This window comes from Sparassis crispa, assembly GCF_003851025.1.
Source record: "Sparassis crispa DNA, contig_000003F, whole genome shotgun sequence".
Lineage (NCBI taxonomy): Eukaryota > Fungi > Basidiomycota > Agaricomycetes > Polyporales > Sparassidaceae > Sparassis > Sparassis crispa.
In genome coordinates, this window is record NW_020939750.1 from 593,022 (window position 1) to 620,200 (window position 27,179).

General features: G+C 54.6%; 11 protein-coding genes across 11 annotated transcripts; 5 read left to right on the top strand and 6 right to left on the bottom strand.

The window, feature by feature from the left end:
* Positions 1-163: 163 nt before the first annotated feature.
* On the top strand, positions 164-5,669 carry SCP_0402240 (predicted protein; the record flags this gene model as incomplete). The annotated part of the gene is made up of 8 exons (XM_027756962.1): positions 164-858; positions 910-1,080; positions 1,129-1,709; positions 1,762-1,964; positions 2,019-2,514; positions 2,564-2,690; positions 2,743-5,231; positions 5,293-5,669. The coding sequence occupies 8 exons, from the start codon at positions 164-166 to the stop codon at positions 5,667-5,669; spliced, it is 5,139 nt and encodes a 1,712-aa protein (XP_027612763.1).
* A 352-nt stretch (positions 5,670-6,021) lies between these two features.
* SCP_0402250 (predicted protein) lies at positions 6,022-8,242 on the bottom strand (the record flags this gene model as incomplete). The annotated part of the gene is made up of 6 exons (XM_027756963.1): positions 6,022-6,311; positions 6,392-6,482; positions 6,538-6,698; positions 6,752-7,096; positions 7,149-7,892; positions 7,951-8,242. The coding sequence occupies 6 exons, from the start codon at positions 8,240-8,242 to the stop codon at positions 6,022-6,024; spliced, it is 1,923 nt and encodes a 640-aa protein (XP_027612764.1).
* A 1,191-nt stretch (positions 8,243-9,433) lies between these two features.
* SCP_0402260 (hypothetical protein) lies at positions 9,434-10,154 on the top strand (the record flags this gene model as incomplete). The annotated part of the gene is made up of 4 exons (XM_027756964.1): positions 9,434-9,598; positions 9,650-9,793; positions 9,848-10,050; positions 10,106-10,154. 4 exons carry the CDS (start codon positions 9,434-9,436, stop codon positions 10,152-10,154), a joined length of 561 nt encoding a protein of 186 aa, XP_027612765.1.
* A 471-nt stretch (positions 10,155-10,625) lies between these two features.
* SCP_0402270 (AP-2 complex subunit mu) lies at positions 10,626-12,537 on the bottom strand (the record flags this gene model as incomplete). Its single annotated transcript, XM_027756965.1, has 11 exons — positions 10,626-10,631; positions 10,686-10,920; positions 10,979-11,212; positions 11,272-11,509; positions 11,568-11,697; positions 11,755-11,849; positions 11,915-12,045; positions 12,136-12,267; positions 12,352-12,386; positions 12,446-12,475; positions 12,529-12,537. The coding sequence occupies 11 exons, from the start codon at positions 12,535-12,537 to the stop codon at positions 10,626-10,628; spliced, it is 1,275 nt and encodes a 424-aa protein (XP_027612766.1).
* A 928-nt stretch (positions 12,538-13,465) lies between these two features.
* SCP_0402280 (Acetylesterase) lies at positions 13,466-14,903 on the top strand (the record flags this gene model as incomplete). The annotated part of the gene is made up of 10 exons (XM_027756966.1): positions 13,466-13,630; positions 13,683-13,719; positions 13,773-13,801; positions 13,860-13,930; positions 13,982-14,096; positions 14,153-14,170; positions 14,229-14,288; positions 14,345-14,694; positions 14,751-14,789; positions 14,846-14,903. 10 exons carry the CDS (start codon positions 13,466-13,468, stop codon positions 14,901-14,903), a joined length of 942 nt encoding a protein of 313 aa, XP_027612767.1.
* Positions 14,904-16,055: 1,152 nt separating this feature from the next.
* On the bottom strand, positions 16,056-16,450 carry SCP_0402290 (hypothetical protein; the record flags this gene model as incomplete). Its single annotated transcript, XM_027756967.1, has 2 exons — positions 16,056-16,158; positions 16,215-16,450. 2 exons carry the CDS (start codon positions 16,448-16,450, stop codon positions 16,056-16,058), a joined length of 339 nt encoding a protein of 112 aa, XP_027612768.1.
* An 872-nt stretch (positions 16,451-17,322) lies between these two features.
* Positions 17,323-17,643, bottom strand: SCP_0402300 (hypothetical protein; the record flags this gene model as incomplete). Its single annotated transcript, XM_027756968.1, has 2 exons — positions 17,323-17,528; positions 17,586-17,643. 2 exons carry the CDS (start codon positions 17,641-17,643, stop codon positions 17,323-17,325), a joined length of 264 nt encoding a protein of 87 aa, XP_027612769.1.
* Positions 17,644-18,365: 722 nt separating this feature from the next.
* On the top strand, positions 18,366-20,058 carry SCP_0402310 (hypothetical protein; the record flags this gene model as incomplete). Its single annotated transcript, XM_027756969.1, has 7 exons — positions 18,366-18,439; positions 18,504-18,626; positions 18,677-18,888; positions 18,942-19,031; positions 19,171-19,201; positions 19,271-19,342; positions 19,404-20,058. 7 exons carry the CDS (start codon positions 18,366-18,368, stop codon positions 20,056-20,058), a joined length of 1,257 nt encoding a protein of 418 aa, XP_027612770.1.
* Positions 20,059-21,027: 969 nt separating this feature from the next.
* SCP_0402320 (Regulator of nonsense transcripts 1 homolog) lies at positions 21,028-24,759 on the bottom strand (the record flags this gene model as incomplete). The annotated part of the gene is made up of 10 exons (XM_027756970.1): positions 21,028-21,500; positions 21,556-21,748; positions 21,809-22,151; positions 22,215-22,522; positions 22,580-22,638; positions 22,690-23,299; positions 23,352-23,518; positions 23,571-24,094; positions 24,147-24,404; positions 24,464-24,759. The coding sequence occupies 10 exons, from the start codon at positions 24,757-24,759 to the stop codon at positions 21,028-21,030; spliced, it is 3,231 nt and encodes a 1,076-aa protein (XP_027612771.1).
* A 217-nt stretch (positions 24,760-24,976) lies between these two features.
* Positions 24,977-25,375, top strand: SCP_0402330 (hypothetical protein; the record flags this gene model as incomplete). Its single annotated transcript, XM_027756971.1, has 3 exons — positions 24,977-25,030; positions 25,085-25,213; positions 25,265-25,375. The coding sequence occupies 3 exons, from the start codon at positions 24,977-24,979 to the stop codon at positions 25,373-25,375; spliced, it is 294 nt and encodes a 97-aa protein (XP_027612772.1).
* Positions 25,376-25,853: 478 nt separating this feature from the next.
* On the bottom strand, positions 25,854-26,658 carry SCP_0402340 (hypothetical protein; the record flags this gene model as incomplete). The annotated part of the gene is made up of 2 exons (XM_027756972.1): positions 25,854-25,935; positions 25,991-26,658. The coding sequence occupies 2 exons, from the start codon at positions 26,656-26,658 to the stop codon at positions 25,854-25,856; spliced, it is 750 nt and encodes a 249-aa protein (XP_027612773.1).
* Between the last annotated feature and the right edge of the window lie 521 nt (positions 26,659-27,179).

The following is a 27,179-nucleotide window of genomic DNA, read 5'->3' on the forward strand; positions in this document are numbered from 1 at the left end:
CGGAGAGGTAGTTAGACGCCCGTCGGAACGCGTGCCTCCTTCCTTTTCCGGACACCCAATTTACTCGCGCCTACCACACGGAGCTTCCTGCACTTCCTACTTACCTAGATCTCCTTCACTTTCCACCGCATATCACTCACGCATTTCGCCCTGCCATCTGGCCATGGCAGGTTCGCAACCGGCATCTAGAAGGAGCAGTCGCCCTGGCTCCCCGCCTGTGGAAGGTCAGGACAACCGCCGCGCCCGCCGACGGAAGGAGAGGGAGAGAGAGAGGGAGAAGGCAGGCAGCGGAGATGCGGGGGCTGCCACGCCGAGTGGGAGCCGACAACATACCGAGAGCACCGGAAATGTGGGGGTGAAGACGCGGGAGAAGGGGAAGGGGAAAGAAAAGGTGAACGGGACCGAGAAGGCGAACGGGACCACGGTGCAGGAGACGGGAAAGGTGCAGGGGAAGGGGAAAGGGAAAGAGAAGGAGAAGGCGGACAAGGATGTCAGTCTGACCAACCCGTTTGGCTCGGCAGACTTCATCGCATTCGATGTGTCGGACGACGAGAAGAGCGCGGTTCCCCAAGCAGACTCTCGCCCCGTGCGGGAGTGGGACAAGGGCAAGGTACGCGAGCGTGAACGCGAGTACGCAGGACGGGAGCGCGAGTATGCAGGGCGGAAGCGGGAGTACGCAGGGCGGGAGCGCGAGTATGCAGGGCGGGAGCGCGAGTATGCAGGGCGCAAGCGCAAGGTGGACGAGTTCGACCCTGACGACGCATACGCGAACAACAGGCAGCGCGTCGCCGCCCCCTCGCGCAAGGCGCCGTGGGCCGCGGACGTCGCCTGGGAGAGCTGTAATAACGTCGCGGAGATGTGCGTCCTCACCCTTCCTGTCTTGTGCGTGCGTGCTCATGTCAGATCCAGGCTGCACCGCGACGTGGAGGCGTTCGTCCGGTACATATCCCCCACGCCCGTCGAGGACGAAGTCCGCACCCTCGTTGTCATGCTCGTAACGTATGCTATTACACAGGCCTTTCCCGACGCGCAGGTGTTGCCATTCGGAAGCTACGAAACCAAACTGTATCTTCCGTTGGGGTGCGTTATAGCTACTCTATCTACGTACACGCGCTCACGGCCCTGCAGGGACATCGACCTCGTGGTCCACTCCCAGTCGATGGCGTACAGTGACAAGGAGACCGTTCTGTGGGCGCTCGCCGACACTATGAAGCGCGCCGGGATCACCGACCGGGTGAAGATCATCGCGAGGGCGAAGGTGCCCATCGTCAAATTCGTTACGACGCACGGCCACTTCTCTGTCGACATCAGCGTGAACCAGATCAACGGCGTCGCCGCGGGGCATATGATCAAGCTCTTCCTCGCCGAGTTCCCTGCGCTACGCAGCCTCGTACTCGTCGTGAAGTCGTTCCTGAGCCAGCGCAGCATGAACGAGGTCTTCACCGGCGGCCTCGGGAGCTACAGCATCGTGTGCCTGGTCATTAGCTTCCTGCAGATGCACCCGAAGATCCGCAGGGGCGAGATTGACCCGTCGAAGAATTTAGGCGTCCTGGTGATGGAGTTCTTCGAGCTCTATGGGTGCTATTTCAACTACCACGAGGTTGGGATCTCGTTGAGGGACGGCGGGACGTACTTCAACAAGGAGGACCGAGGTTGGCTAAATTATAACGAGCCCAGGTTGCTGTCGATAGAAGATCCGGGAGACGCAAGTGAGTACGCATTAGCACGCGCGTCATAGTGGTCCTGACGCTCGCGTTTCAGCAAATGACATCTCAAGGGGATCGTATGGAATAGCTAGAGTGCGCACGACGCTATCAGGCGCACACGGCATCATGACCGCGGCGGCATACTTGCAAGCGGGGATTTTCAATGCGCGGAGAGAGCGACGTGACGTCGATCTGCGGTTCACGGACAGACCGGAAGAGCTGAGCATCCTCGCCAGCGTCATGGGCGTGACGCAGGAGGTAGGTACATTTCGACAGAGTACCTTAATTGTTCTAACCTTTCGGCATTGGCAGACTATCAACCATCGGCGGTTGGTGCAAGAAGTCTATGACTGCGGTGTGCTGCATCGGATGCTCGGTCTGACGCCGCAGGTGACTCTGGCACCGAAGGTATCGCGGCCAGAGCCGAACGGGAAGTCGCTTGCATCGCAGAAGGAGAGCGTGCAGACTGCCTGGGAAGAGGCCGACATGGAGCTCGAGTCGGACGAAGAGAGAGACGGAAAGGTTTCGGACGAGGAGAGCCGGTACGACATCGACAACCGGGTGCAGCCGCCAAAGAAACGGCAAAGGGTGGGGAAGCAGCAGGACATGCACACGGTGTACACGACGGACGAGGAGGACGAGGACGGTGAGATTCTGGACGATGGAGAGGATGGGCTGTCGAGGGAGGAGCTGGAGTATGATCTGTCGGGGCTGCAGGAGGACGAGGTTGGCAGGAAGCTGGAGGCACAGGAGCGGCGTCGGTCGTACTGGATATCGAAGGGGTTAGACGTAGCGTCTGACACGAGCGGTACGGTCGAGTAGCCGGCTGGTTTTATAATATTTGTTTCGAGCTGAAGCGCCGGAATCATGGTCGCGTGGATTCAGGATCAGACTGCGTCTTCTTCTTCTGCGGCCAACAGCTCAGATCACTCCAGTCGCTGGTCGCGAGTGTTCTCCCTCACCCTCCTTCTTCCAGATAATAATGTGAGTAGATATTCAGCACAGCTCGCTGCAGCGCCCTAACCGCACTCTGCAGGTCCGCCGCACCCAAGTCGCAGGTGAACTTGAAGGACCGCATCGCAGCCCTTCAGCAGCGCAATGCCGGCTCCAGCGAACCGAAACCGCTCCCGCAGACGACGAACCCGACGACGGGCAGTCTCCGCGACAAGATTGCCTCCTTCGAAAAGCAGGGCGCCGTCCCCGTCCCTCGCGGTAGCTTTGGTCTCGGCGCACTCCCCGTCGACGACGGCTCCTCCAAGCGCCGTGGCGAGATGTACGGCAATCGTGTCCCTGGCCTCTCCAGGCCTACCACCCCTGTCTCCGCTACCCACCTCAGTACCGCCCTCCACACTACCGCCCTGCCAGAACGCCGTACACGCCGTGTATCCGCCTCAGACCTCTCAGCCTCGGCGAGCATGCTGCTCCGTGATACGCCTTCTTTCCCCGAATCTGTGGACGAAGACGCATTGGTAGCGACCTCAGATGTTCCCTCAGAGAATCAGATTTCGCCTACGTCTCCTCGTCGCCCTTCGCCATCCAAGACTCATCAGGGAAGACGCAGTGTATCTGACATTCTCATGAGGTTCAACACGCTCACTTCTCCAGTTGGAGAGACTCTAGGGGAACGCAGGGAAAAGAGCTCGTCTCAGGCCGTGGAACCGCAGTCGGAAGCACCACCGGCGCCTGTCATCATCGTGTCCTCGGAGCCGGTAGTCCACGAATTTCAAGCCCTCGAGCCATCTCACCCTCCGGGAGATTATTCATTGTCTGACCGTACGGATTTGGTGCAGAGTAGTCAGCCCATCGATGCAGCCAACGTCGAATCATGTCGCTGCAGAGACCATGACATGCCCAGCGTACATGCCGAAACCGTCGAGGTGGAGCCAATATCTAGCTCACCACGTTTTTCCCAGATCATTGCTGAGGCTGAAAGCCAGGAGGCGCCGCAGCGCGTTTCGGTCCCGGTGTCCAACGCTGAGTCTGCGGTCAGTACCACTCCAGCAACCACGAAGCTCTCTCCAGCAGACACAGCGAACATTGACCAAGCTCCAGCTGGTTCTCCTACTTCCTCACTTGTTATTGCAAGTACGATAGAGGCATCGATTTCGGAGGAATCTGGAATGGGATCTGATGCGGAGGACGTCTTCAAGGATGCTTTCGATATCGCGTCGGTGACCGATCGCACGTCCTCGGGCTCGAGCAAGCTTTATACGCCGACCGACTTCGTGGACTTCCCGAGCACAGAGTCCAGTCCGAGCAAGGAAATGTACGGCGAGGACAGGTTCTTCGACGCCACGAATGAAGGCCTCACACTCGACGCGCAGCACGCGATCCTCGCCACCGCACCACGCGCAGCGTCATCGCCGGCCAGCACCACCCTCGCGATTCACATCCCCGTCGCGGACGAGGCGGACGACGTAGGGAATCAGAGCCTCGCACTCGACGCGGGCGACGCGATCATCGTCTCCGAGCGCCCGCGCGTCGTCTCCCCGACCCGCGCGGTTCTCGTCCCCGTTCCGCACGCCCTTTCGCCCACGACCTCCGCGTCCCCGTCCCCGTCCTCGTCTCCTACTTCCTCGTCCGCTTCCCCGTCGCCGGTCACTGCTCCCTCCACCGCAACCCCATTCGTCGAGCTCTCGCTGACGCCCAAACCCGCGCAGAAGACGTTCCGCGCCGTCGTGCACCGCAGGGTCCCTACACCCCTCCAGCTCGCCCCGCCCCCCCAGGCGCAACTACAGCCCCGCGCACAGTCCGCGCGCCCCGCGCGGTCCGCTCGATCCGTGCAGCCTGTCCCCGTGCAGCCCGCCTCCGCGGAGTTCGGTGACCTCGCTGCGCTGCTCGTGGACGCAGCGCTGCTCGAGCAGCAGCTCTCCGTGCTCGGCAGTCCGCCGAAGAACGTGCAGGCCACCAGTGCGTCCCCCGTCTCCGAGTCGGCGCTGCTGGAGCCTGAGACTGAACCTGAGTTGCTTGAGCCAGAGACGCCGCGGGCAGCGGAAAGCCCACAGCACATCGACTCTCCTGCCGAGGTCGAGGTCGTCCACGAGTCATTGCGCGACCTGGTGTTCCCCACTTTACCCTGGGAGACCGACCCGGAGCCCGAGCCCAAGCCCGAGATTGAGCCGCGGCGGGAGCAGCAACCGCTCCCTCCGCTCCCGCAGACGCCGCAGAAGGAGAAACCAAGCTCGGACGCGCGCTCACTATACGAGTCCCCGCCGCCACCGCCGCCGCCCACGAAAAGCCCGCGGCAGCGCTACTTCTCGACGCTGCTCGCGCGGCGGCCGACCGCGCCCCCGGCGGTCGCGTACCCGCGCGCGAGCATGTCAATAAGCTCCGAGACGTCGGAGGACGAGTCCGTGCTGGTCACGCTCCCGCAGGAGCTCGGGTCCGACACCAGCTCGGTGCGCAGCTCAAACCGCTCGCTCAAGCTCCCCGGCCGGAAGGGCATCGCGCGCGCGACCTCGTTCGCAGACAGGCTCTGGCACAAGCGCGATAGCACCCGCTCGAGCGTCTCGCCGGACAGTCAGGGTATGTTTTTCGTTTCGTACCGCTAAATGTTTCCGGTATAAGAGGGACTGACGTTCTGCAGAGGACGAAAGCCGCCTGTCCGCCCGCGGTGTGCAGCCCCGCGCGCCTTCCCCGAGGCTCATCATTCCCTCGCCCGCGCCGACACCGCGTTGGAACCAGAGCCGGCCCACGCCTGAGCAGCGACCGACCTCGTGGGTGTCCGTCTCGTCCTTCTCGTCCGCCGGCGGGAACACCTCCTTGCTCGACAGCGAGCTCTTTGATGCCTTTCCGTCCGTGCCCGACGACGTGCACCCGGTACTGCCCATCCCCGAGCACGGGAGGATGTCCTTCCTGTCCCCCTTGGCCTACGCAGGACCCCCGAGTGCGGGCGTCGTGGACCGCGCGAACCTTCCGCCGCGCTCCTCGAGCCTCCCGAAGCAGCGCTCCACGCTGGCATGAGGTGCGCGCCGGTAACTGGCTGAATTCTCATTCGATCCGTTCATTCGCCATTTTGCATTTCATCTCATCTCCCATATCTCTCCCTCTGCGTACTGCTTCAGCTTTGGAACTCTAGACCCACACACATACACAATGTAATGCTCCCGCATATCGCGCGCTGCTGCATCTCACTCTTGCATAAGTAGTATTGCAATCTTATTACCCCTCAAATCCGTCCTGTGTTGGCGATCGAGAGAGATTGGAATCATACAATAGCGAGCATAATGTTACACGGACTACGAGTAAGTTAACCAAAAACCAGAAGCCACATACCCATGGGGAGAAGTAAAATAGGCATACGCATGAACCATAACTACGTTTTCGTCGACGCTGCCCGCCTGAGCGCCGCGGCACCGGCGGCATGCGCAGGCTGCGCCTGCAGCGTCTCCGACGAACCGCGCGCGCTCGACGAGCGATGAGCGACCGGACTGCCCGAGCCGCCACCCGAGTGTCGGTGACTTCGCAACAGGAGTTTCTGGCTGAGCGAGCGGGCGCGGCTCGAGCTGTTGTCGTCCTCATCTTCGTCCTTAGACACCTTGCGGGCCTGGGCGAAGAAGAGCTTCGCGTCGCGCTCGGCGACGTTCTCAATGTAGTACATGTTGCCTGGTAGTGGAAAATATAGCATATAGTCAGCTCTCTGAAAGCTCCCCGACTGCAATCACGGTTACAAACCAAGAACGCACCTCGTGGGACGAGAAACACGCCTCCGGTTGTCAGTATATAGCTGGTGTGATGTACCTTGAAGTTGACCGCGCCCTCGATGACGTAGAAGACCTACCGACGGGTCAGACCTCCATGTATGCGCATAGGGTGACACAGATATACGCACGAATGTATTGTCTCTGGTGCTTTTTGTCGGTTTCTGCTTGTTGGGAGGGATGATGAGTTGGCCCGCCGCAATAAAGTCACCGTCGCCGAATATCTTCTGAAAGAAGAAGTCATTATTGGCCGCCGGCTTAGGTGTCAGCATTTTTGCAGTGAATGCCACCCCTGCCACATATCGTCTCAGCCCAACGTCCGACTTAACAAAAGATGTCACTCACGTCTGGTAATCTCGGTCTTGGTCTCGTAATCTTCCACCATGCCGGATGGGTTGGTCGCAGTATCCCAGCCCTCCTCCGGATTATATACCAGACTCGCCGGGTCAATTTCCTCGACAGGTTGACTCTTGCTCTTGCTGCGGAGCTTCTTTCGCCTGCGATACTTCGCGCCCAGAGGCTCTGGTTCCTCCTTAGGTATGCGAAGGATTTCCTTGATGGTCGGTACAAGAGATATACCCGACTCTCGTCGTCCGTAGACTACCTTCTCGCAACGCCACCAATCCAACGGTTTATACCGTGTACGTGTGCCGCGACGGAGCCCATCTGCGTTATTGTCGTCCGGGATTACTGCTGGAACATAAGCAAGCTGTCATATAAACACTAGCGATAAACAGTAGACCTTCGCGTAGCACGTTCTCCTTCCGAGGTCTTCCTCGTGGCTTCTTTGCGCCCTCGTTCTCCGTACGTTTCTTCTTGCTTGCAGGTTGCTCCTTCTGTAGGCTATCATCCTTGTCCTGGACCCCTCTCTTGCGCGGCCGTTCCTCTTCCACCTCTTGTACATCCTCATCCATTGGCTCCTGTTCGATTTCCGCGAAACCTTGTGCGATCTCGTCCTCCATTTCCGGGTCCTCATCCTGGCGCGGTGGATTGACGCTTGCGCGCTGCTTCCCTCTTGCCCTGGCGCTAGGAGAATCGTACACGCCGGGCTCCTGGTCTTCGTCCTCGTCCTCCTGGTCAATTTGCGCAAAGCTGGTGCGCCGCGAAACATGTCCGTTCACTTTCGGGTGGGACTGTGGTGGTGGGGGCGATATGGCCGGTTCGTTGTCGGAATCATCGTCATCGAACCCGCCGAAGCCTCCGCCTTTATCCATGCTAGGACCATCGTTGTCCACATGGATATCCTCGAAATCCTGCGCTACCGTAGACTGAGACAAATGGGAAGGTCCAGATATCGATGATCGGCCACGTCCAAGCGACTTGCGACCGTTCACAGCAGGGGAACCCCGCGGGGACGGCACCTTGTCGAAGTCAACATCGGCGCCGTGGGCTACCGGGCGCAAGGACGAGCCGACGCGTTGCACGCTCGACGTTAAGGTACGAACGCGTGCATTCGCAAAGTATGCTGAAGGGCTTTTGGCGGTGCCTGCAGGTCGCGCGCGGTCAGGACAGATTGTCGTGGCGTTCTATGAGTGGAGACTCACTATCCTCGAGGTCCATAGACATCTCACCATTCTCGTCGTCCTCTTCCTCTACAATGGGAGTCTTTGGCTTGGGAGTGCGCCTCTTGCGTGCATTGTGCACTCGCGGGGGTGTGCGCTGGTCCGCTTGGCTGATAACTTTGTCGAACGGCTCGAATTCGTCGGATTTGTGGTCGACGTATGCGACCGCCATGCCGGTCTTCTTTCCATGCTGGAGATCATCTCCGCGGTACGGAACATACTTCGTGGGTGGCCTGCGAGAGCCGATGCTGCTTTTGCGTGAAGAGGCGGGCATGAGGTCGTCGTTGGACTCGAGGCTGAGCTCGCTGGGTGTGGCCGAACTTCGGCAACTTGCAATCGCGTGATTGTAACCGTGACTATGTAACCGTGATCATGTCACACAACTACCAGATCGAGACGACGCATATGAACCTTCATCGAGTCCCCCGACCTTTTGCTATAGTCCTGTGTGCACGCCCGGATGCAGTACGTTCCACCGACCCCTGCGTCCAGCACTCTTCCTGTTGCTTCCCACCAAGCTCCTCCCATTTCTTCATCTTTATCTTTGTGCTTGGAATCCAGGCCCTGTCGTCGTTCCAACAACGCGTCTTGCATCCCCAGGCATCGCACTGAAGTCAACCTCCAAATGCACGAGCCTCTTGACTGTGACCAACCCTCTTCTCATCTCAAGCAATTCCCGATTTCGATCCATTCTTCGTGTGCACCCACACTCGTCCACCCTGTCACAAGGTATATTTCTGACGGTGTGGTCGTGTTCTGGAAGAAGAAGAGGGGGTGTCCGGACCAAGAGGATTGGCGCTCCGCGACTCACGCAGGAAAGCCACTATCGCCGGTGAAGACGCTGTACATGGGTGAAGGACCCCCAGGGTGGCGAGTTCTGTGATGGTCATGGCTTCTAATTGCCTGAGAGCCATGCTTCTGCCCTTCTTATACTCATGCTCCGCGTTGGTGCAGGTGTACGCGTCACCTTGTTACCACATTCGAGCGTTGCTTTCGATCAGGGGCTCCAAACCACGCAAATGTTAACCGTAACGTCCGTGGTTTTGGCAGGAGAACAAATATGCCCAAATAGCTGTTCATTGAAGTGGAGTCGCTTCGTTGTTTGATGTTCTGCGCAGATCTCAATCGTGATGGAGAAAAACGTACCGCAGGATTCTCCCGTTGGTATACTCCCTAATGTAACGATTAAACTTCATATTCCTCTGCCCAACTTGTCAGATACCGATTTTACTCCTTGCTGGGCTGCCGCATTGGATATTCCTACGTCTTGTCTGCCCCTCTTTTCTTCCTATCCCTTGCGTTGGCTCTGCTACTTAGGTTTTTGTTTGACTGGTTCCAGAGGTGACCTGAAACATACCCGCAAGCTGAATCTTTACATGTCAACGACGACGACCAGACACTCCTGAGCGCATCTGCTACTTTCTACTTCCATCCTGAACGTTCTGCTTTCCTCGTCGATCCAGACATGTGCAAGCGGGATATACCTGCTGAGACTGATACTGACAATAGCGGCGGAGACGAACTTTGGGACTGCCTGATGGAAAGGGAAAGTGAGCGGTGTGTAGTGACGGGAACCTCTCACAGACTATGCAGTGCAGCACACTTGGTTCCCTTCAGAAGAGGAAATAAGGTGCGTTGTCAAAGTAAATGTAGCACATCGTTACTTATATGGTTATTGCAGTACATCGAATTGCTGACGAGGCGCAGAAGGTATGAGGATGAAGACGATCCCATTATCGACGATGTCAACGGCCCCCGCAACGCATTATTCGTTAACTTGTTCCTGCGCATTGCAATTGGGAGCATGCGGGCCGCATTCCTACAGGTACGCCGTATTCATAGTTTAGTGTAGTAAATGGGCATGCCAATGTATGTTTAGACTCCGAATTTCATCCTGAATCCAGAACATATCAATTCACAATACACCGGCGGTTCTCATATCTTCCTACATTACTTTGCTCAACCATTGGAACTTGACCAGGCTGTCAAGGCCAGCATCCCACACGGCCAACCCATCCGGCTTCCCGAGCCGATGAATCGAGAGATCTGGCCACCGCACGCTATATTTGCGGCTTATTACGGGTGCGTGACTTTAAATACACGGCCTGTTCAATCGTTTGTGGACAGAGTGCGACAGGAGTGGGCGGGTAAGGGCAATATGTTCCATGTTAGACCTGATGATATGAAGAGCAAGCGGACCTCTGCCCACGTTTGGAGCGAAGCGGCGCAGGAACGGAGAGCGCAGCGCGGACAGACAGAGGAGACATGGAATGTCCTAACGATGTATCAATAATTGTTGCATGGTGCCGCACGAGAACGCGAGCATGAAGAGAGAGCTAGGGAGAATGCGAGGGAGAAAGTGAGTACGTGGTTGCACGAGACCGAGGTCGAGGAGCAAGTCGGTGAAGCTCCCAGTTAGTGTACCTGTACCACATCTCTGTACTGCCATACACCGAAACTGTATTGTGGTACAGCGCGGGTTCTGAACTATGACCAAATATTACAGTGCCACGCAATAGTTGTGTCGACGCATGTGAGGGACTGGGAAGGGATCCGACAAAGTCAAAGCAAATTAGTTACAGCATAATAAATACCACTCTCGCCAATACACAAGCATTGTATCTCGGATAACTCCAATACCTCCGACCGTCTGCGTCTCAGAACTAGAATTCAACGTATCAGCGCACGGCCACGCCAGTATTCACCTCACTACTCACCCTGACTTGGTATGAACCGCTCGCCTTTGTCAGGTACCGCACCCACTTGATGCTCTGGTAATTGCTCTTCTCGAACACCTTCAGGAAGCGCACGATCAGGCCCGATGCGGTGAACATGAGCACCTGGAAATCGACGTCGATTGGCGGACGCGCCCACACTTGCCGATGAGTTGTGCTCGTCAGTTCTGCTGATGCCGACAATGTTATCTCCTGACCGCCCTGTATGCGCGGTATTCTAGAAATTTTTTAGTATGATATGAATGCGAACAGCACGTCGAGAGACAAACACGTACTTCCATACGACAACATTCTCGGCAGGAACATACTTCGCCTTCCCGTTGGGAACCTTGCAGTCGACGCTCGTGGTGTTCAATGGAGTCGGTATCCGTACAACGACATTTGTTGCGGAGAGCTTGTTGTTAAAGTTTGTCTTGACTGTAACAACGTACTGAACCTGCGTTGTTCCAAGTTCCGTCACCGATGGAATAATTTTGAGCGGGAGTTTCACGTTCGACGTTGAACGATATCTAAAACCGAAAAAAAAATTAATGCCGTACTTAGTTGAACTAAAATGCATTTCACTTACCGCATAAGCTCAAATTCCCCATCAGGCGGAATAAAGCTGATAGTCCTATTCGAATCGAACTCATTCAGGCGCACACATTGGTGGAAGCGACAATCATCCAGCTCGACGGCGTCGCTCAACCCTCGCTCGCTCTTGTCGATCACGAGCTTGTCGTTCAGGCCGAACTTGCACTCCGGAGTGCCGGATAAGTATGCTCGCATCATGATGTGTCCGTCAACATCGGCACGCAATATTGTGCCTATATACGCCCACTATAGTTCGATTCTTCCGATAAGACAGGGCAGGAAAGTACGCACCTTTCGAGCTCATACTCAAATTCACTGTCTCGACGACGTCAACGAACGCTTCATTCTTCTTATATTTGACGTCTCCGCGCCGCCAACTGGTCGTACCTGTCGCTTGCGTAGTAATCTTCGACGATTCTTCCTAACGATAATGCACATCAGTGCCACAACGACGGAGAATCTAACAAAGGCGGCACACCGCAGCTATGGACGTGGACATGACGCTTTCGGTTGTGATGTAGGTTTTGAGTGTGTCAATCTCACTGTTCTGGGGGTATCCAAAATCGTTGATCTCTGCCAGTCGCGCAAACGCGTCCGGGTGAGCTTATGCCTCACAAATGGTAATGGGATACGCGCACCGTCAATGAGTTCATATATGAGCACAAAGTTGTTCTTAACGGCCTCCTCGTCGATTTTGCCAAAGTATGACTTGGCAATGGCTATGAAGCGGTAGCAGAACTCGAACACCAGCGCCGCATTGGCATTACACCTAAGTCGTCGAATCGGTGTCAGCTTCCCAGCTCAGACCTCTGTATACACTCCACTACAGGCAGAGTAAAAAGACGATAAAAAGACGCACTTTGTGACAGCTACGATGTACAAGTTGCTCACGCGTACATGGAAGAAACTCGTCGAGCCAAGCGTGATGATCGGCGAGCGTACATCGCTGTTGGACACGACCTGTATCCGGAAGACGTCTGCAATGGAACGTCTGACAAAGTTAGAGCAAATATAGAGCACAGATACGCGTCGTGTTAGTGCCGATAGAGGTAGGGAAGTTCATGCAATACGTTACTTTAGGTCTGTTCGGTACAACCGCGAGATGAGGACCTGTAGGGTCGTCAATTGACCGCAAATGTGGATCAGGGTGACATAAGGGGCCTGCATACCTCTCCCTTCTGATTGAATATAAAGAATGCCTGTTCTCAGCTGCTTCAGCTGTAATTCTGAGTATAGAGGGTAGTGTTCTTACCGAGATCATGTCCGAGAGGTGTGAACGGTAGCGCCCAGTAGCGCCCAGAGCGCTAGTCGCTACGAACGTAAGGATTTTGCCGAGGCCTGCAAGGATACTTTAACAAAATTGTAGATAGGTTAGAAATGGGTTGAAGTTGCTTTTGACTTTCTCTTAGACACTTCGTGTAACCCAGTAGTAGTAACCCGGTCCGGTGCTTCCCGAGCGTCTAACGAGGTTCGTGTCTATCATTACCCGATTATATTCGCCTTCTCAGGCTGGTGTAATGACTTGCCGTGGTCAATGGTATATTTGGCGTTGATCCCTCAATTGCTTATCTCCGTTCGACGGCGTTCTCATGTTCAATCGACCTTGACTGACAGCTGATTCTAGTTCAGACGCCGCCGTCAGAGTCGCTAGTACGATGTGACCATGCAGTTATATGTCCAGTCGAGATCTGCCAGTTCCTCGTTTGCCATTCCTCGGAATGCCAGCATCGCGTGTCGTACCGAACAGTGAGCGTGACCACCTTCGCTTGACATTACGCGGTCCGGTTAAGTTCTGTTGACTTCCGAGCTTGGTGGGATGGCTGCCCGCCTTCTGCATGCATCAATCTTCTCATAGGTATTCCGGGCGAGAGCCTCGAGGTTTAGAGAGTAAGCTTGGTCATTGGACGCGCTCGATAATACTAATCCTCCGTCAGTGGGCACCAGCTGACCTCTTTTGCCTCCTTCCTGCGAATATCGTGTAGCGCTGCATGAACGCCCTCATAGTCGAGTACCCACATTCCACGACGAACATTTTACCCGGCGCAATCCAGCTACGCCGTGGAGGCAATGTCTGGCTTCGCGGACACTTGTCGGCTTATCCGCGCAACGAGCACAGCGTATAAGAGCATCAATTTGCTGGTAGGTATGTCTGCGGGGTCATCGTCTTGCTGCATTAGGACTTTGCCGCCATGAGCGCTCTGTTGTGGAGGGCGTTTTACTTCGTGTCTGCCGCCACCATCGTGTCTGGCCAGCTGACTTGGGCCACAACCGAGTACCTTTTCACTTTCGGTGACTCCTACACTACTGATGGATACAACATCTCGGCCGGCGTGAACTCGCCTAACCCTGGTTATGTGAGTCCCCAGCATCGTTCGCACGTTAGCCAGATTTTGAACCCCATGACAGACATCGTCGAACGGCCCTAACTGGGTTGAGTACCTTGGTATAATTTCACCGTATGGTACGAGACGCATTGTGCCGATTCGAATATTACAGGAGGAACATACAACGTCACAGACACGAAGGTATAGTCGGTAAATTCAATGTCGGCGATCATGGATCTCACTGCATAATTGATGTAAGGTTTTCAACCTCGCATCTGGGGGTGCGACCATCGACGCGGCGCTCGTCGCTCCTTACGAACCTACGGTTCTGTACGTCACAAAAAATGTTGACATCCGTGAATCACTTATGTCATCATGCAGTTCTATCGTTGATCAAGTCACGCAGTTTGATGAATATTTGGCTTCCAAGCCGGCAGGTGCAGAGTGGAATAGCTCAAACAGCCTCTTCGCGATCTGGATTGGCATTAACGATGTCGTATGTGATTTGTTTTACTTTATTTTTAATTTGCATCTCAGCGACAGCATAATTAGGGGAATTCTTACGGCTGGGTAATTTTATATTTATCTTCTTTATCGTGATATCGACTGATTAAATATATTTCTCCAGACGAACGTCACGTCGTTGCCTTTGTTCTACACTGAACTGATGGACCGTCTCTTTGAACAGGTAAGACATTCCATAAATTAACGCTTATCCTGCCGTTATGATGTTGTACATTGAAGGTAGAAACCCTGTACCTCGACGGCGCCCGATCATTCCTTTTCATGACCGTGCCGCCCACCAACCGCGCACCACTGCTGCTAGAACAGGGTTTTGAGGCGGTTGAAAAAATCACTGGAGCGCTCGCCAATTACAACGGGCAGCTGACGCAATACGTCGACACCTTCCAAGCGACACACCCTGGCCTCGACCAGGTGACGCTGTTCGACACCCGTCCGATTTTCAACACGCTGCTGGATAACGCGCCCACCTTCGGATATTACAACGTCACGGGCTACTGTGCCGCCTATGAAAACGGCACCCCCACCATCACGACTTATGAGCCGCCGTGTGCGCCGGTGACAAATTATTTGTGAGTGCAAAAAATGTCATTTGTATTTCCAGAGTTGACGTGAATATTTATAACAGCTGGCTGAACACGTTGCACCCGCTGTGGACGGTCCATAAGTAAGCTACTCACGTTCTGGAGCTTCCTTATGGCTCACTCATAAATCTTGCCGCAGTGTGCTCGCACACTCCATAGCAACTGTGCTCAGCAGCTACACCTATCTGAATGTGTAGATATGGCGCTCCCGCGACGCCTTACATTGCGTGTGCTAAGCCTCATGTCGGACATTTGTCTACTGCGAAATTATTGTGCAAGGACGGTGAACTCTATTCAATGTGATGCATGTTTTGCGCTAGAATGCGCCTTACGGCCGATAGCGTTTAACGGTGGTTAGCGCCGTTGCGGAGATGTCTGGCATTGCAGGCCGTATCTCCGTCTACACTGGGCCAACGCCGCCTAGATAAGAGCGTAATAGAGACTAACAAAGTAATCCAGTGCTTCTGGATTGGACATTCTCACAACCGCAGCCGAAAGAACGTTCTTCCGCTGCCTGCCGTATCACTGAGGGGCGTTCTGCCTACCATGTCCGTGTCAGTCTGCAAACCATCTCAGGAAATAGGAACGCACAACGCGCCAACGATGTGGTTGATCTGGTACATCTATAGCCCAGCATACGTGGAACTCGAGCATCCCGAACATTATCAAAGATTTCCTTACCACGTGTGTGGAATAGATAAAAGACGAGCCGTTTAAGCTCAGAGTGCGGCGCAACGAATTTGGCTGTTTGGTGACCGCATTTGAGGAGTTGGGAACTGCTTCTCGATATTTCTAGCATACGGCGCAAAGCTCCACAACAGAAGAAGCAAATGCAAGAGAGTCGCTATTCAGGCGAACCTAACGAATAGCCAAACTGAGTGAGGCGCAACTCACGGTCGATTTGGTGTATGAACGTGTGGGTATGCGAACCAGCCAACGAATCATTCGCCCTTCACGAGTTCAGAAAGCGTCCGCTGCGGCGTATATGGTCATACCGCACACAGATTTCGGGCGGCCTTGGCCGCTGGAGACGTCCGAGGAATAGAACGATCGGGTGGCGGCGGACCAGATGAGTGCGGAACTAGACTGGAGACTCTAGCGTAACGGCTTCGGCGACGATACGACTGTATGGGACAGACGTTGTGCGCCATGCCGGAGCCGAAAGTCGTGGAGATCGAAGCACTATCACAATGTAGCGCAGCGGACGCAACAGTGGAGCGCGTAGGTCCGTCTACGCCAACTGAACGGGCTTGACGCGTCTATCAGCTCGAGATGCAGGCGATTAAGCCTCATCTGCGGGACATTCACTGATACGGTGGATCAATCGATAATCAGGACAGCTGGTACAATCAGCTGGCGAGGACGTGATTGCGACGGGCTGGCATCCCCGACTGCGCATAGCGCCAAGGTAAAGCGACTGTGCGCTCCGTCATCGCAGGGAAATAGACGAGACTTTAATAAACGTAAGATGACAGAGATGCTGGACAATTATGCAACGGAGTACGTACCCGACGGGCCCTGCCAGCTCGTCAATTGTGGTGAGGCACATGATAGAGTGAGCGTCCCCCAAGAACCAGCGATGCCTGATCGGCAGACTCGAGAGAGGCACTGTCTGCCCAGAGGTGGAGATAGAGTATGGGCGGATTTTGCGGCCGTATCCTCGGGTAAACGCCGCACAAATACATTCCAGAGCAGTCAGCACCCACCACCAGAGCTGCGATCTTGACAAGATTGGAAGGGACATGAAGATGGCTGATAACCAGCGGAGATTATCACACCTTGTGCTCAGCGTCATGTCCAAGCTACCTCGGTTGGATGACCACTCATCAGCCATGGGATCCCGGGTCTCAGCCCTGACGGCGAACGTCGAAACGAGGTTTTCGGCAGGCTCGCATTAATCCGAGAATCGTCTTGGTTGGTGGGACAATGTATCGGGAACGGGAATAAGGTAGGGTTAAAGTTGCTAGTATCCGCCCCAAAGAAGAACGCGAGTTGCCGTAATGTCCGGGGAGCAAAACGCAAGCAAATTGCGACTAAGTATGATGTGATTGTTCAGAAAATCAGCCAAAAACTCCATGAAGGCGGTTAGATTCCCTGCGGCGGTGAGATGGCCTCAGCGCCGCATCTGGACTTCTAGTCAGATATAGCGAGGGGGTCAGAAGAGGGCTCGAAAAAGTGAGAAGATACTTCTCGAAGTCAGACAATGTGGATACATTGAACGCGCACCGTATACAGATTTCTTCACTATCGATGCGATGAAAGTCTGTGGGCGATCAGAAAGTGGCGTTGATATACGACACACGGTACACCAATGTGACCGTCCGAGACAGAGAGAAAGAGGACGTACTATCCAATGCGAAGAGCTGCATTGTGGTTGTGCGTTTTCTCGGTGCCCTGATTTGACACTATGTCACGATTTCACCCCGGAGCGAGATGAACCAAAGCTATGGACGAAGTGGAGTGGACCTTCTCTGGGGATCAGCTGTAACGCACATAAATATCATTGAATTAATACTATCACACATCAAACTGCGAAACATCGGACCGATATCAATGAGAATACACATACAGCTGTTGGTCGAAAATGCCGATCTGGATATCCTTGACTACGAAGGGCTATGCCTGTCCGATGAACCCTCTTAGCTCACTTAACTGTTCCTGGATGGCTGGGAAAAACAACTGCAGAGCAAGACCGGCCGGCATTGCGTACTCGCTGATGCTGATCCGGATCCAGGTTCGATAATAGGCCACAGGAATGATGGTAGTGGAGGATATCTTCGGGGAGTAAACGAGATTGGACTCGTTTTGGAAGAGACCATGCGCTATTGCCAATGTTAGGCAAATGCAGATGCCAAGTAGTCAAGGAACGGTCCGCTGACATGTATCGACTAAACCGTTCTGCGACGCGGGAGAAGTGCACCTTGGAGGTGCCGGCATCCACGCCGGGCTGCAGCGGACTGTGGTTTACATTTGGCCGGATCATGATCAGTAGGATATGATGCGTCGAGTGGACAAGGAGGTCGAGAGACAAAACAATTGGAGGGCAGACCGCCACAGACGCCTGATAAACGACGGCCGGTATGGAGAGCACGGCGAGACGCTGACCACCTGAAAAAGGATGCGATGAGGGGATATTTGGGTGAAATCAGGGGAAGACGAACAAGTTTGGAAGGAAGCCTGATTATTTAAAATGTGCCTGTAATGTCAATCGAGCGCATGGTGGAGCCATGCTTCTCAAAGTCCAAGTTGTTCACGTTGATACTGAACGGAGATATGCGATGAGCGTCTCATGCTGTCTTGTTCGTTCACACCTGCCCATTTGGCGCAATTTCACGGTGAGAAAAGGTAGGAGCCTGAGGGGAGGGCACGCAGAAGCGGCGAGGCACGGAGGATCTGGAAACGGAGATTGGACGGAGAGAGTCGATTATCGGTTGTACCCGGTCCTCGAACATTGCACTTAAAAGTTTATTCTTCCGCGGGCGACCGCCGACTCGGAAGAATCGACCCGCAAACTCTTGCAAGGTATTGGAGTCCGCTGCGTCCCATCTCTCAGAACTGACCATCGACGTACCGCGCAGGCGCCGTCGGGCTTGCGACTTGTCCAATCTCCAGGTCACCCACTCATCACGAGTACAACGTCGTCAAGGAAAGCTCTACCGATGCCATCGTTCCGGATCATTGGCGCGCAGGTACATCAGCTAAACCAGTCTCTTACGGAATTTCCACGAAATCAGTGCGTCGATAGCTATTTTCTTCATTTCCTTCTTTCAAAACATATCTCGAATTTCTCCTTTTAGATTTCTCTCCCGAGGTCTGTCCCAATCTGGGCACGAGACCTCTCCGCGCTGGTCAACCCATTTCCTTATATCTACCTCTCTTCGGCGCTCGGTGCGTGTTGACGGTCGCGCGCATTATAACTCGTGCGCCTGAGCTCAACCTTCCCTCTGCCTCCTGCCATGGATCCTACCAGGCGTCACACCACCGACCATCCCGAGCCCGCACGTCGTCCAGCCTCCCACTCTCGCAACCCGTCTCCCCCGGGTAATCTGGGTCACCCGCAAGTGCAGCCCTCTCTGCCTTCAATACATGAGCTGAGCCTACGGCCTCAACTGCCCTCTCCGGTCCCGCCTTATGGTCACCCGCCCGGCACAAGCTACCCTGTAGCCTCTGGAAGCAATCCCGGTGAGCAGCGCCCCTGATCCGCAACATACAATTAATGAGCGGGTATCGTCTAGGTACGCGTCCTGTGCAGGAGGATTCCGATCCCGAGGACCAGCAGGAGCCTCCGAAGAAGAAACGCCGTCGCCAGGCTCTCAGTTGCACAGGTATGGGACTCAGCTCTCGAGGTGCACGATGTCATCACTGATTGGCGACACGTTCTACCCACGTACATACGAAATCGCTCCCATCCCACAACATTCTCGCTTTTTTTGCGGACTTGTCGGTGCCGATACCGGATTGCAGAATGCAAGAGACGGAAGATTAAATGTGATAGGTCCGGAGCCTATCTTCTTCTAGAGCATTGTAGCCAAATCTGATAGGCGATACAATCTTGGCTCTCCAGGGCGCAACCATGCGGACCATGCGCGAGGCGCGGAGAACATCTCAAATGCCAATGGCACATAATAGAACCAATGTAAGTAGGTTTGACTTATCACGTTGCCAGGCAGCCGTTCTGATATTCTGCAACTCACAAGGGAGAAGTATGTCACACGCACGGAATATGATGAACTCAAATCGCGAGTGTACGAACTCGAAGCCCTTGTCTCGCGCATGCGTACCACCGCACCTTCTCTTCCTGGTCGAATGGCCATGTCCTCGCCCATGATCGCGATGTCGCCGGGCTCTCCGGCCGATCCTATACAGGGAACGATGATCACACCATATCATCCGGGGCTTACCAGTGCAGGTTCCTCGGCATATCATAGGATGATACCCCCTACACGATCCCCACCTGATCGTGGGGAGTCATCATCTGTGCGCGGAGAGCCCTCTTCTCGACCTGCGGGATCGTCCGCAGCTCGCAGTCCGCCTCACCGCTCGTCTGCCTCCTACGTCTCCATGAGTCGCCCCATGCCCCCCGCCATGCCATCTACCGACCCCGCTCACCCATCCGTCTCACCGGAGCGCTTGTCCAGAGCCCCTCAGCCCACACCATCCTCGGAACCTGTGTCTTCCTCTGTGGTGACCTCCAGACGCGCTTCGCTTTCCCTCGCCGCAATCACGACCCCGTTCATACCTGACACCAAGCCCCAGAGCCCGCCAAAAAAATACCAGGCGCAGACACCATCCCAGCCGGGCCAGCGTCTGCGCCCAGCACCAGCATACCACGGCTCGGCTCAAGCGGTGTAGGCGCACCTCCACCACCTCCACCACCTCCCCCGTCTCTCACCCGCCGGCGCGCCCGCACGGGGCCCTCAGAGACTGGGCGTCCATCGGTAGCGACGGCTTCGTCGGAGCTCTACGATATGAGGCGGCCGTCCTCGTCGTCTGCCTCTCCGACGTTTTCTTCCTCTACTCTACGCCCATACAGTAACCGCTCGCGGACGGGCAATCCTGAAGACGACGAGCGGACACGCGCCGGTCCGTCTCGATCTTGACAGGGGGACGCGGTTCCTTTTTCTAGGCGAAGCAAGGGTTCTAGCGGCACTACAGGTGGATACATCTGTTTTCATCTTTATCTTGGGTGTCTCGTCGATGCATATAGCTCCTTGTAGCCTTCACTGTACTTCTACGTGCATCTTTTTTGATGCTCACTATACCCAGTTATTTAAATCTGAATTTACGGTGCAAATACTTTTGTATCCATATTTATGCGCTTGTCTCAGTGCAAACAAATGTCTCATCGAATGCAGCATCCGCCGGCGGCAAACTCAAAACCGACAACGTGGTGTATAAAACGAAAATCATATTTCTAGTCTATCCGGTTTGAGAAGAGTCATGGTGTAAGAAGGCGGCATCGTGGAGGAATTTGGAAATAGCATAAGGCATGTGTTAGGGACCGGAGACATAGATCCACCCGCTCCCTGCGTGGGTCGTTGGAGGAGCAGCTGTGCGAATTTCTCGGCGCACGATCGCGAAAGCACTTCACGCATGGAACTCGCCGACACTCTACGAGCACTCGGCTTCCACTCTGAGGTTGGCAAGAGTCGTCCAGCAGCGTGGCCACCGTCGGGAGTCCGTGAGTACCTGCCCAGGTGACACATGTCAGGACGGAGGGATCCAAGATGCAAGATTGCGATGGGCATAACCGCTGGCCGTACAGCTGTTGCATGCATTGCCCGAGCCACAACTCGAAGACGGCCAATCCGCGCGTCGCGACTAGAAAACGGTGAGACCAGACTGGGTGCCGGCGTACTGCGACTTCATGTCGTCCAAATCGGTGTCGTCCTGACTCTTGTAATCGTATTGCGATAAACCCATGTCGGATGCTCCCGCGATAGACCCAAACGAAGTCCGGCGCCGTAATCTGTCTGACTGTGAGTAGCCCATGCTGCCGATAGGTCGATCGGAGGGTCCAACTGCGCTCCCTATAATGCTCGAACTGTCGGTACCACTGGGACCAATGTCTTGAGATATAATAGAACTAGCATAGCTCCCATAGGTGCTGCGCTTCGCGCCATTGGGCCGCTGCATGCCCGATCCAAATGGTCCACTGGGAGCGTACGTCGGCAAGCCCGACGAGTAGGTGGCCTGCGAGCGTAAGGATTGAACATCTGAGGGAATGTAACCCAGCGCATCATGAGTGCGGTAGAAACTGGCATCGAAGCGGCTGGGTGTGCCGGATCGGCGACCTGCACCAGCGCCATCAGCTTACGTCAACCGGCACAATTAAAGATCTTGACGTACCATCACCCATCATCCCGCCTCCAAAAAAGTCGCGCGCATTGGTCTCGTGCCTCCGGTACTCGTCCATCGCCTTGACCAGAGTACGCCTTGGTTTGCTAAATTGAATCATACTGGGTTGCAGATTATTCAGGGGGCCTTCCACAAGACAATTCTTCTCCTTGTAATGGGTTAGTAGGTAGTGCCAAAGAGGATGCTGCGCATCAAAATGAGTAAATAAAACTCTGTCAAGACGCCGTTGCAATGCACTGCCCACCTTGCTCAGAACCTTCGGATTGCCAAGGATGACAACGCCGTACTTCGCACGAGTAAGGGCCACGTTCAACCGCCTGGGATCGTTCAAGAAACCGATACCCTGGTGTTCATTACTCCGCACACAGCTGAGAATGATGTAATCCTTCTCGCGACCTTGAAAGGCATCGACGCTAGCCACTTCAATCTCCTTGTAGAGGTCCTTCTTCAACGAGCCATTGAACTGCATATAATTGACGATATACGACCGTTGACCTTCGTAAGGAGTGACGACGCCAATCTGACTGGGAACAACACCAGACTTGAAGAATTTAGTGACGATCTTTTCAACATTAGATGCTTCAGTTCTGATAATTATGAATTAGCTACAATAGTTGGACTGGCAACGTCACGTAAAGCCAAGCACATACCGGTTCAGGAAGGACGTCCCGCTAGATGAAATTTCTTCCTGGCCCAGGTTCTGATAGAAGAACATGGGAGTATCAGGGACAGGCCATGGGAAGTCGACGTTCTTGCGCAATCGCTCAGGAGCTGTAACACCGTTCTGCAAAGTTCCCTCGTAGAACATGTTGGATGGGAATTCGGACAAACACGGGTGCATGCGATACTGGACCTGCAAACGAATTGGGCGGTTGCCCAAGACCACGAGACGCTCGAAAAGAGACTGTGTCAGTCCGGCACGCGCAGCCTTCTTGTTCATGATGACGGGACCGAGTTGCTGATAATACGTCAGCACGTCAAGAGCTCACAGCCTTAGGTAAATGTGAGTACAAACCTGATGGTCTCCGACAAGTACGACTTGTTTGCACCCGAGCACCACTGGAATCATACACTCTAGATGACACATCAGTAACAGTAAATGAACCGCCGTGACAAAACACATACCTGGTTCGGCGGACTGAGTCGCCTCGTCGATGAGAACAGTTCTGAACTTGAGCTTGCTCAAACGGGGATCACCAGCACCGACACAGGTACAACAGATGACATCGGCTGCACTGAGAATCTCCTTTTCGCACTGCCGGATAAGCGTCTTGTACTTCCTCTCGTCGTTAGAGCTCAGCTCTCCCTGTTCGTTCTTGAGTTGGATAAGCTTCTGGAGCTCCACATGAGTAGTGTTGTTGGCAACTTGCTGATGCAGCGTCAGGAAGGACACGGACGAGTCGAGCGCCTCGCGTGATTTAGCGGTCAGGCGGACAACTTTGAGTCCAGTGGCGTGTATCTTCTCCGTGAGCTGATCCACGGCGACGTTGGATGGAGCGCAGACAAGAACCTGACCCGGATTCATTTTGGCTAGATGATAGACAATTGAGGCCGATGTGACCGTCTTGCCGGTACCAGGTGGACCTTGGATCAAGCTGATAGGCTTCTGCAGAACGCTTTTTACAGCATACATCTGCGAATGATTGAGCTCTGGGAGTCCAGGAGCAGAAAAACGCTTGGGCATCTGAGTCCGAAGAACCTGCGGTTCTAATTCATGACCCAAAAGCTTGTGGTACTACACACGGTGTCAATTTCATGTGACACTAGAGTACCACAATAATACTCACGATGTACCCGCTGACGCTCTTCTCGTCAACTGCGAAGGTTTTCATTGCAAGCTGCATCCTGTCGAAGCTAGTCGACTTCCACACAAAGTCCGCCGTGAAGTTGTGGGTGATCTCCAAGGGGACGCCCTCGGACCTTCTAAGCTCCAGACCAATTTCGTCGGAGACGTCTGTTGCGCGTAATTAATTTCGGGATAATGCCCACATCACGACAGCACTCACTGTTTGGGACCTTGATGACATGACCATCGCCTTCCCAGGGCTTGTGCAATTGACCGGAATATTTCAGCCTGAGCTCGTCACCCACTGCCAGGCGAACCTCGCCGCTCTCAAGTTTGGGTAAAGAGAACCACGCGACTCGCTTCTGGTTGAGACCAAGGTCCCACCGCACGGTGATGTCCGTCTGTGTCTGGGACTCTTTCAATTTCTTATCATAATCAGCTTCAATTTTCACAAGGGGGCCGAAGATGTTCTGGTACTGGTAAGCATCCTCATACCGCACAAGGATCGACTGAGGTTCGTCATCGGCTCCGGGTTTCTCTAAATCTTCTAAGGTGGCATTCGCATTGTCGCGCCAGAGATCCTCGAGGCGGTTAATCTGCTGGAAAGAGATCTGACGGGACCTCAGTTGCTCGGCTTCGCTCGGGGGCTTGACCAGCCATGACAAAAAGGACCGGTCGTCAATCAACGGGGCCCACAACGAGGCATTCCACGAGATGTCCTTGGATATGGCAGCACACGGTTGGCTATAGAAACCTTCTGTTAAGGCCCTGCTTCTCCACGGTGAAAATCACTTACCGGCAGAGGAGTACGACGACCGTGTCGCTCTTGGCCGGGATGAAACCCAGCGTGAAAACGTTCTTGCTGCCACAGTTGTAGCACTCGGGAATAGTCTCTCCCAGAGGAGACTCGGCATGCAAGATGACCTCCTTGTGCTTAGCGCGCACGAGGTGGTTCACGATATGCGACGCCGAGGTGTTGCCGCGGGAGTTGCAGAACCACTTGGAGCAGATAAGGCATCTCACAACTGAGGCAGGGGAATGTATGCCACAGTAGCTGCAACGAAATATATTAGACATATGCGGTCGACCTTTCGATAGGTATGATTAAGTTACCTGCATGCATGCGGGGGCAAATCCACCTGGCTCTCGTCTTTCAAGTCGTCTAGGACCGCGTCAAAATCCTCGTCCAAACTATTCCGGACAGACCCATGGCTATGAGTTCCGCGCCCGTTTCCATTCGGGGACGATACGAGTGAGCGGTCGTCTGTGATCGAGAGACTCTCGAGGTCCACCGGAACGTGGCTCTGGCTGTTCGTATTAGCGGTGTAGATCGAAGAAGTATCGTCCACAATGCCGATGCCGCCATAAGACGACGCGGAGTCGTACTGAAAGTTTTCGAATGAATCCATGTCTCAGAGAATGCAGCAAGATGAGAGAAGAGTAAGAAGAGTCGTTGTGGCGGCGGCGGCTCCGCGGCCGCTTACTGTTACCAGGCCATGTGGAAAGCACGTGGCTAGTATGCTTCCGCAAAGTTTAAGATTCGTGAAATTAGTTGTACCTTCAGCTCTCAAGTCTCTACGCGAAAAGCCCTGTGTGCACGGCATAGTTAAAATAGAAGAATACAAGATGTCTCATCTTGCACGGAGCAATGGGAGGCCAGAACCGGAGGTTATAGTCAACGTGCGCTCCACAACTTCGAGCTATCGTACTGCCAGAGACATTGAGACTTTCCAGTTCGCAGACGGATGTGCGTATTCGAAGGGCAAGATGGAGGAAGTGTTTCGGAGTGGATTCATGGACAAGCCTGTTGCTAAGCACGCGAGGGAGCCTGGTAGTGCAAAGCGGGATGACATAGATCTCCTTGTAAAGCTACAATTTACTCACCCAAGCGGACCGAACTCATCGTATGAATAGGTGCACGAATTGGAGATCCCTCGACATCAAGCAGAAAGGCTACTCATCGAGAAGAACGGGGACATCGTTCGAGTGCTCGAGGACTGGGTCTCTATTCCAGGATCATCGTAATAAGGCTCGGTATGTATACGTACTACCCATCACAGTATTTATTCAGAGCCGGTCTCCTGAGCTCGAGCCTTCCGCCTATCAGTGTCAAGCAAGATAGTTCCGAGCACCTGCACGAGGTTTTTTCCGCTACCTTCAACCACCGTGGTGAACTTCGTCGTCGAAGACCTGCTCGATGGTCTCGTCATGGGTGGAGTGACCGGGGCCTGCTCGTTGAGCGCAACGTACTCCGGTGAGCCTATCGGGCGGGTGTTTGACCACGTCGTCTCCACTCCCGCGTTCGTGCGGACGAATGACCTTAAAGAAATTGAGTCCATGCTGTGAGACGCGCGTCCGACAACATTCGGTCCTGACGCGAGCACCGCGGAAGTCATGCGGAGCTCGGCCACACCATCCTCAGGCTCGCATCTGCCCTCCGTCGCCAAGGTATTCCAGTTGATAGGCTTGGTAGAGCCAATGAAGTTTTTGGGGAGGACAGGTGTCATGCCGGCGAATTCAGCGATGTAATCGGAAGGCCCGTAGCGGTCCCGCAGCTGCGAGAGGACCCGTCCACGTCTGGGCTTCTGCAGCAGGTAAGACTGGAGTCTTGGTGAGCGCGTGTAGGTCAGACCGGCATACTTCTGGGGCTGCTGCTCGATGGATGTCGCAGTGGGAGATTTATACTCCTCGTACGCCTGCGTAGCGCGGAAGTCCTTGAGGTATTCGTCCGTCCTGGGTTTAATTGATTGCTCCCATAGCGTGGTCGGCACGGATCCGCGCCCCTCCTTCTCCAAATGCTTCTTCAGGTACTCTCGGAATGCTGGCCGCATTTTGCGTAGCTTCTCGAGGTAACGCTCGAATTCCCTCTCCGGCATGGCATTAATGTTCGCGACCGCGGTGCTCTTGCCCGTCAACGCCGCTCCAACACCTCTGTCGTCCACTCCTGAATCCGAACTACCAAACTCCGAGTCCACCTGCCACCTGATCTCGCCGAGAGGGCCCAGCTTGTTCGACCATGTACTCCCCCCTCTGACATGTGGTGTTGCCCCGACCTCGTCCCACATCTGGATCCACCTCCTCTGTTGCTCCGCGCTTTTCCATTCTGTTTGCTGCTGCCTCGAATCCACGGCATGAACGAATACAGTGGCATTCCGATGACGAACAGGCAGCGGCCGTTTGAAACCAAAGTTGCCACGGTAGGCGTGTCCGCCATAGGAAGTGTAAGCCTGCGCGATTGCTGGGTCAAACGACGCGAATTTTGACTGCCGCAAAAGGGCAGCAAATTGGGACGATGGTTGTGTCGCCATAGACGGTCCACACGAGTGGAAAGCGAACGAGAGCGAGCACACGAGATAGAGACTACGGCGAGATAGAGCACACACAAGCGCTCGTGAAACGCTAGGTGTCACACGTGACATGTGACATATCACGTGCTACCTGCCAAAATTCAAGATCGTGACGCTGTTCGAGCGGAGCTTCGGATATTCCCGAGGCACTTTTAAACAGGTGCTGGCGCTTGTATCTCAATTCAAGACGACGTTCAAAATATTGTTGTCCTGTCCCTCTGCTTGTGTCTTCGGACCTCGCGGTTTCACGACTTGACAGTCCAGACAAACGTCGGGGATGGACTTTTCAAAAGAGATGTCTCGAAAACAATCTTTGCTGATTGCTTCTCCCTCTGGTTGAGAGGCCAGGATGCAGGATCACCTGGAGGTCACCTACATCTCTGATCCAGTCAAATAGCAACATGTCCGTGGTGCTACTGTTCAATTCGGTGAGTGTCCGTGTCGTTCTTCAGCGAGTCGTGTTGCTGTGGAACCAATGAAGA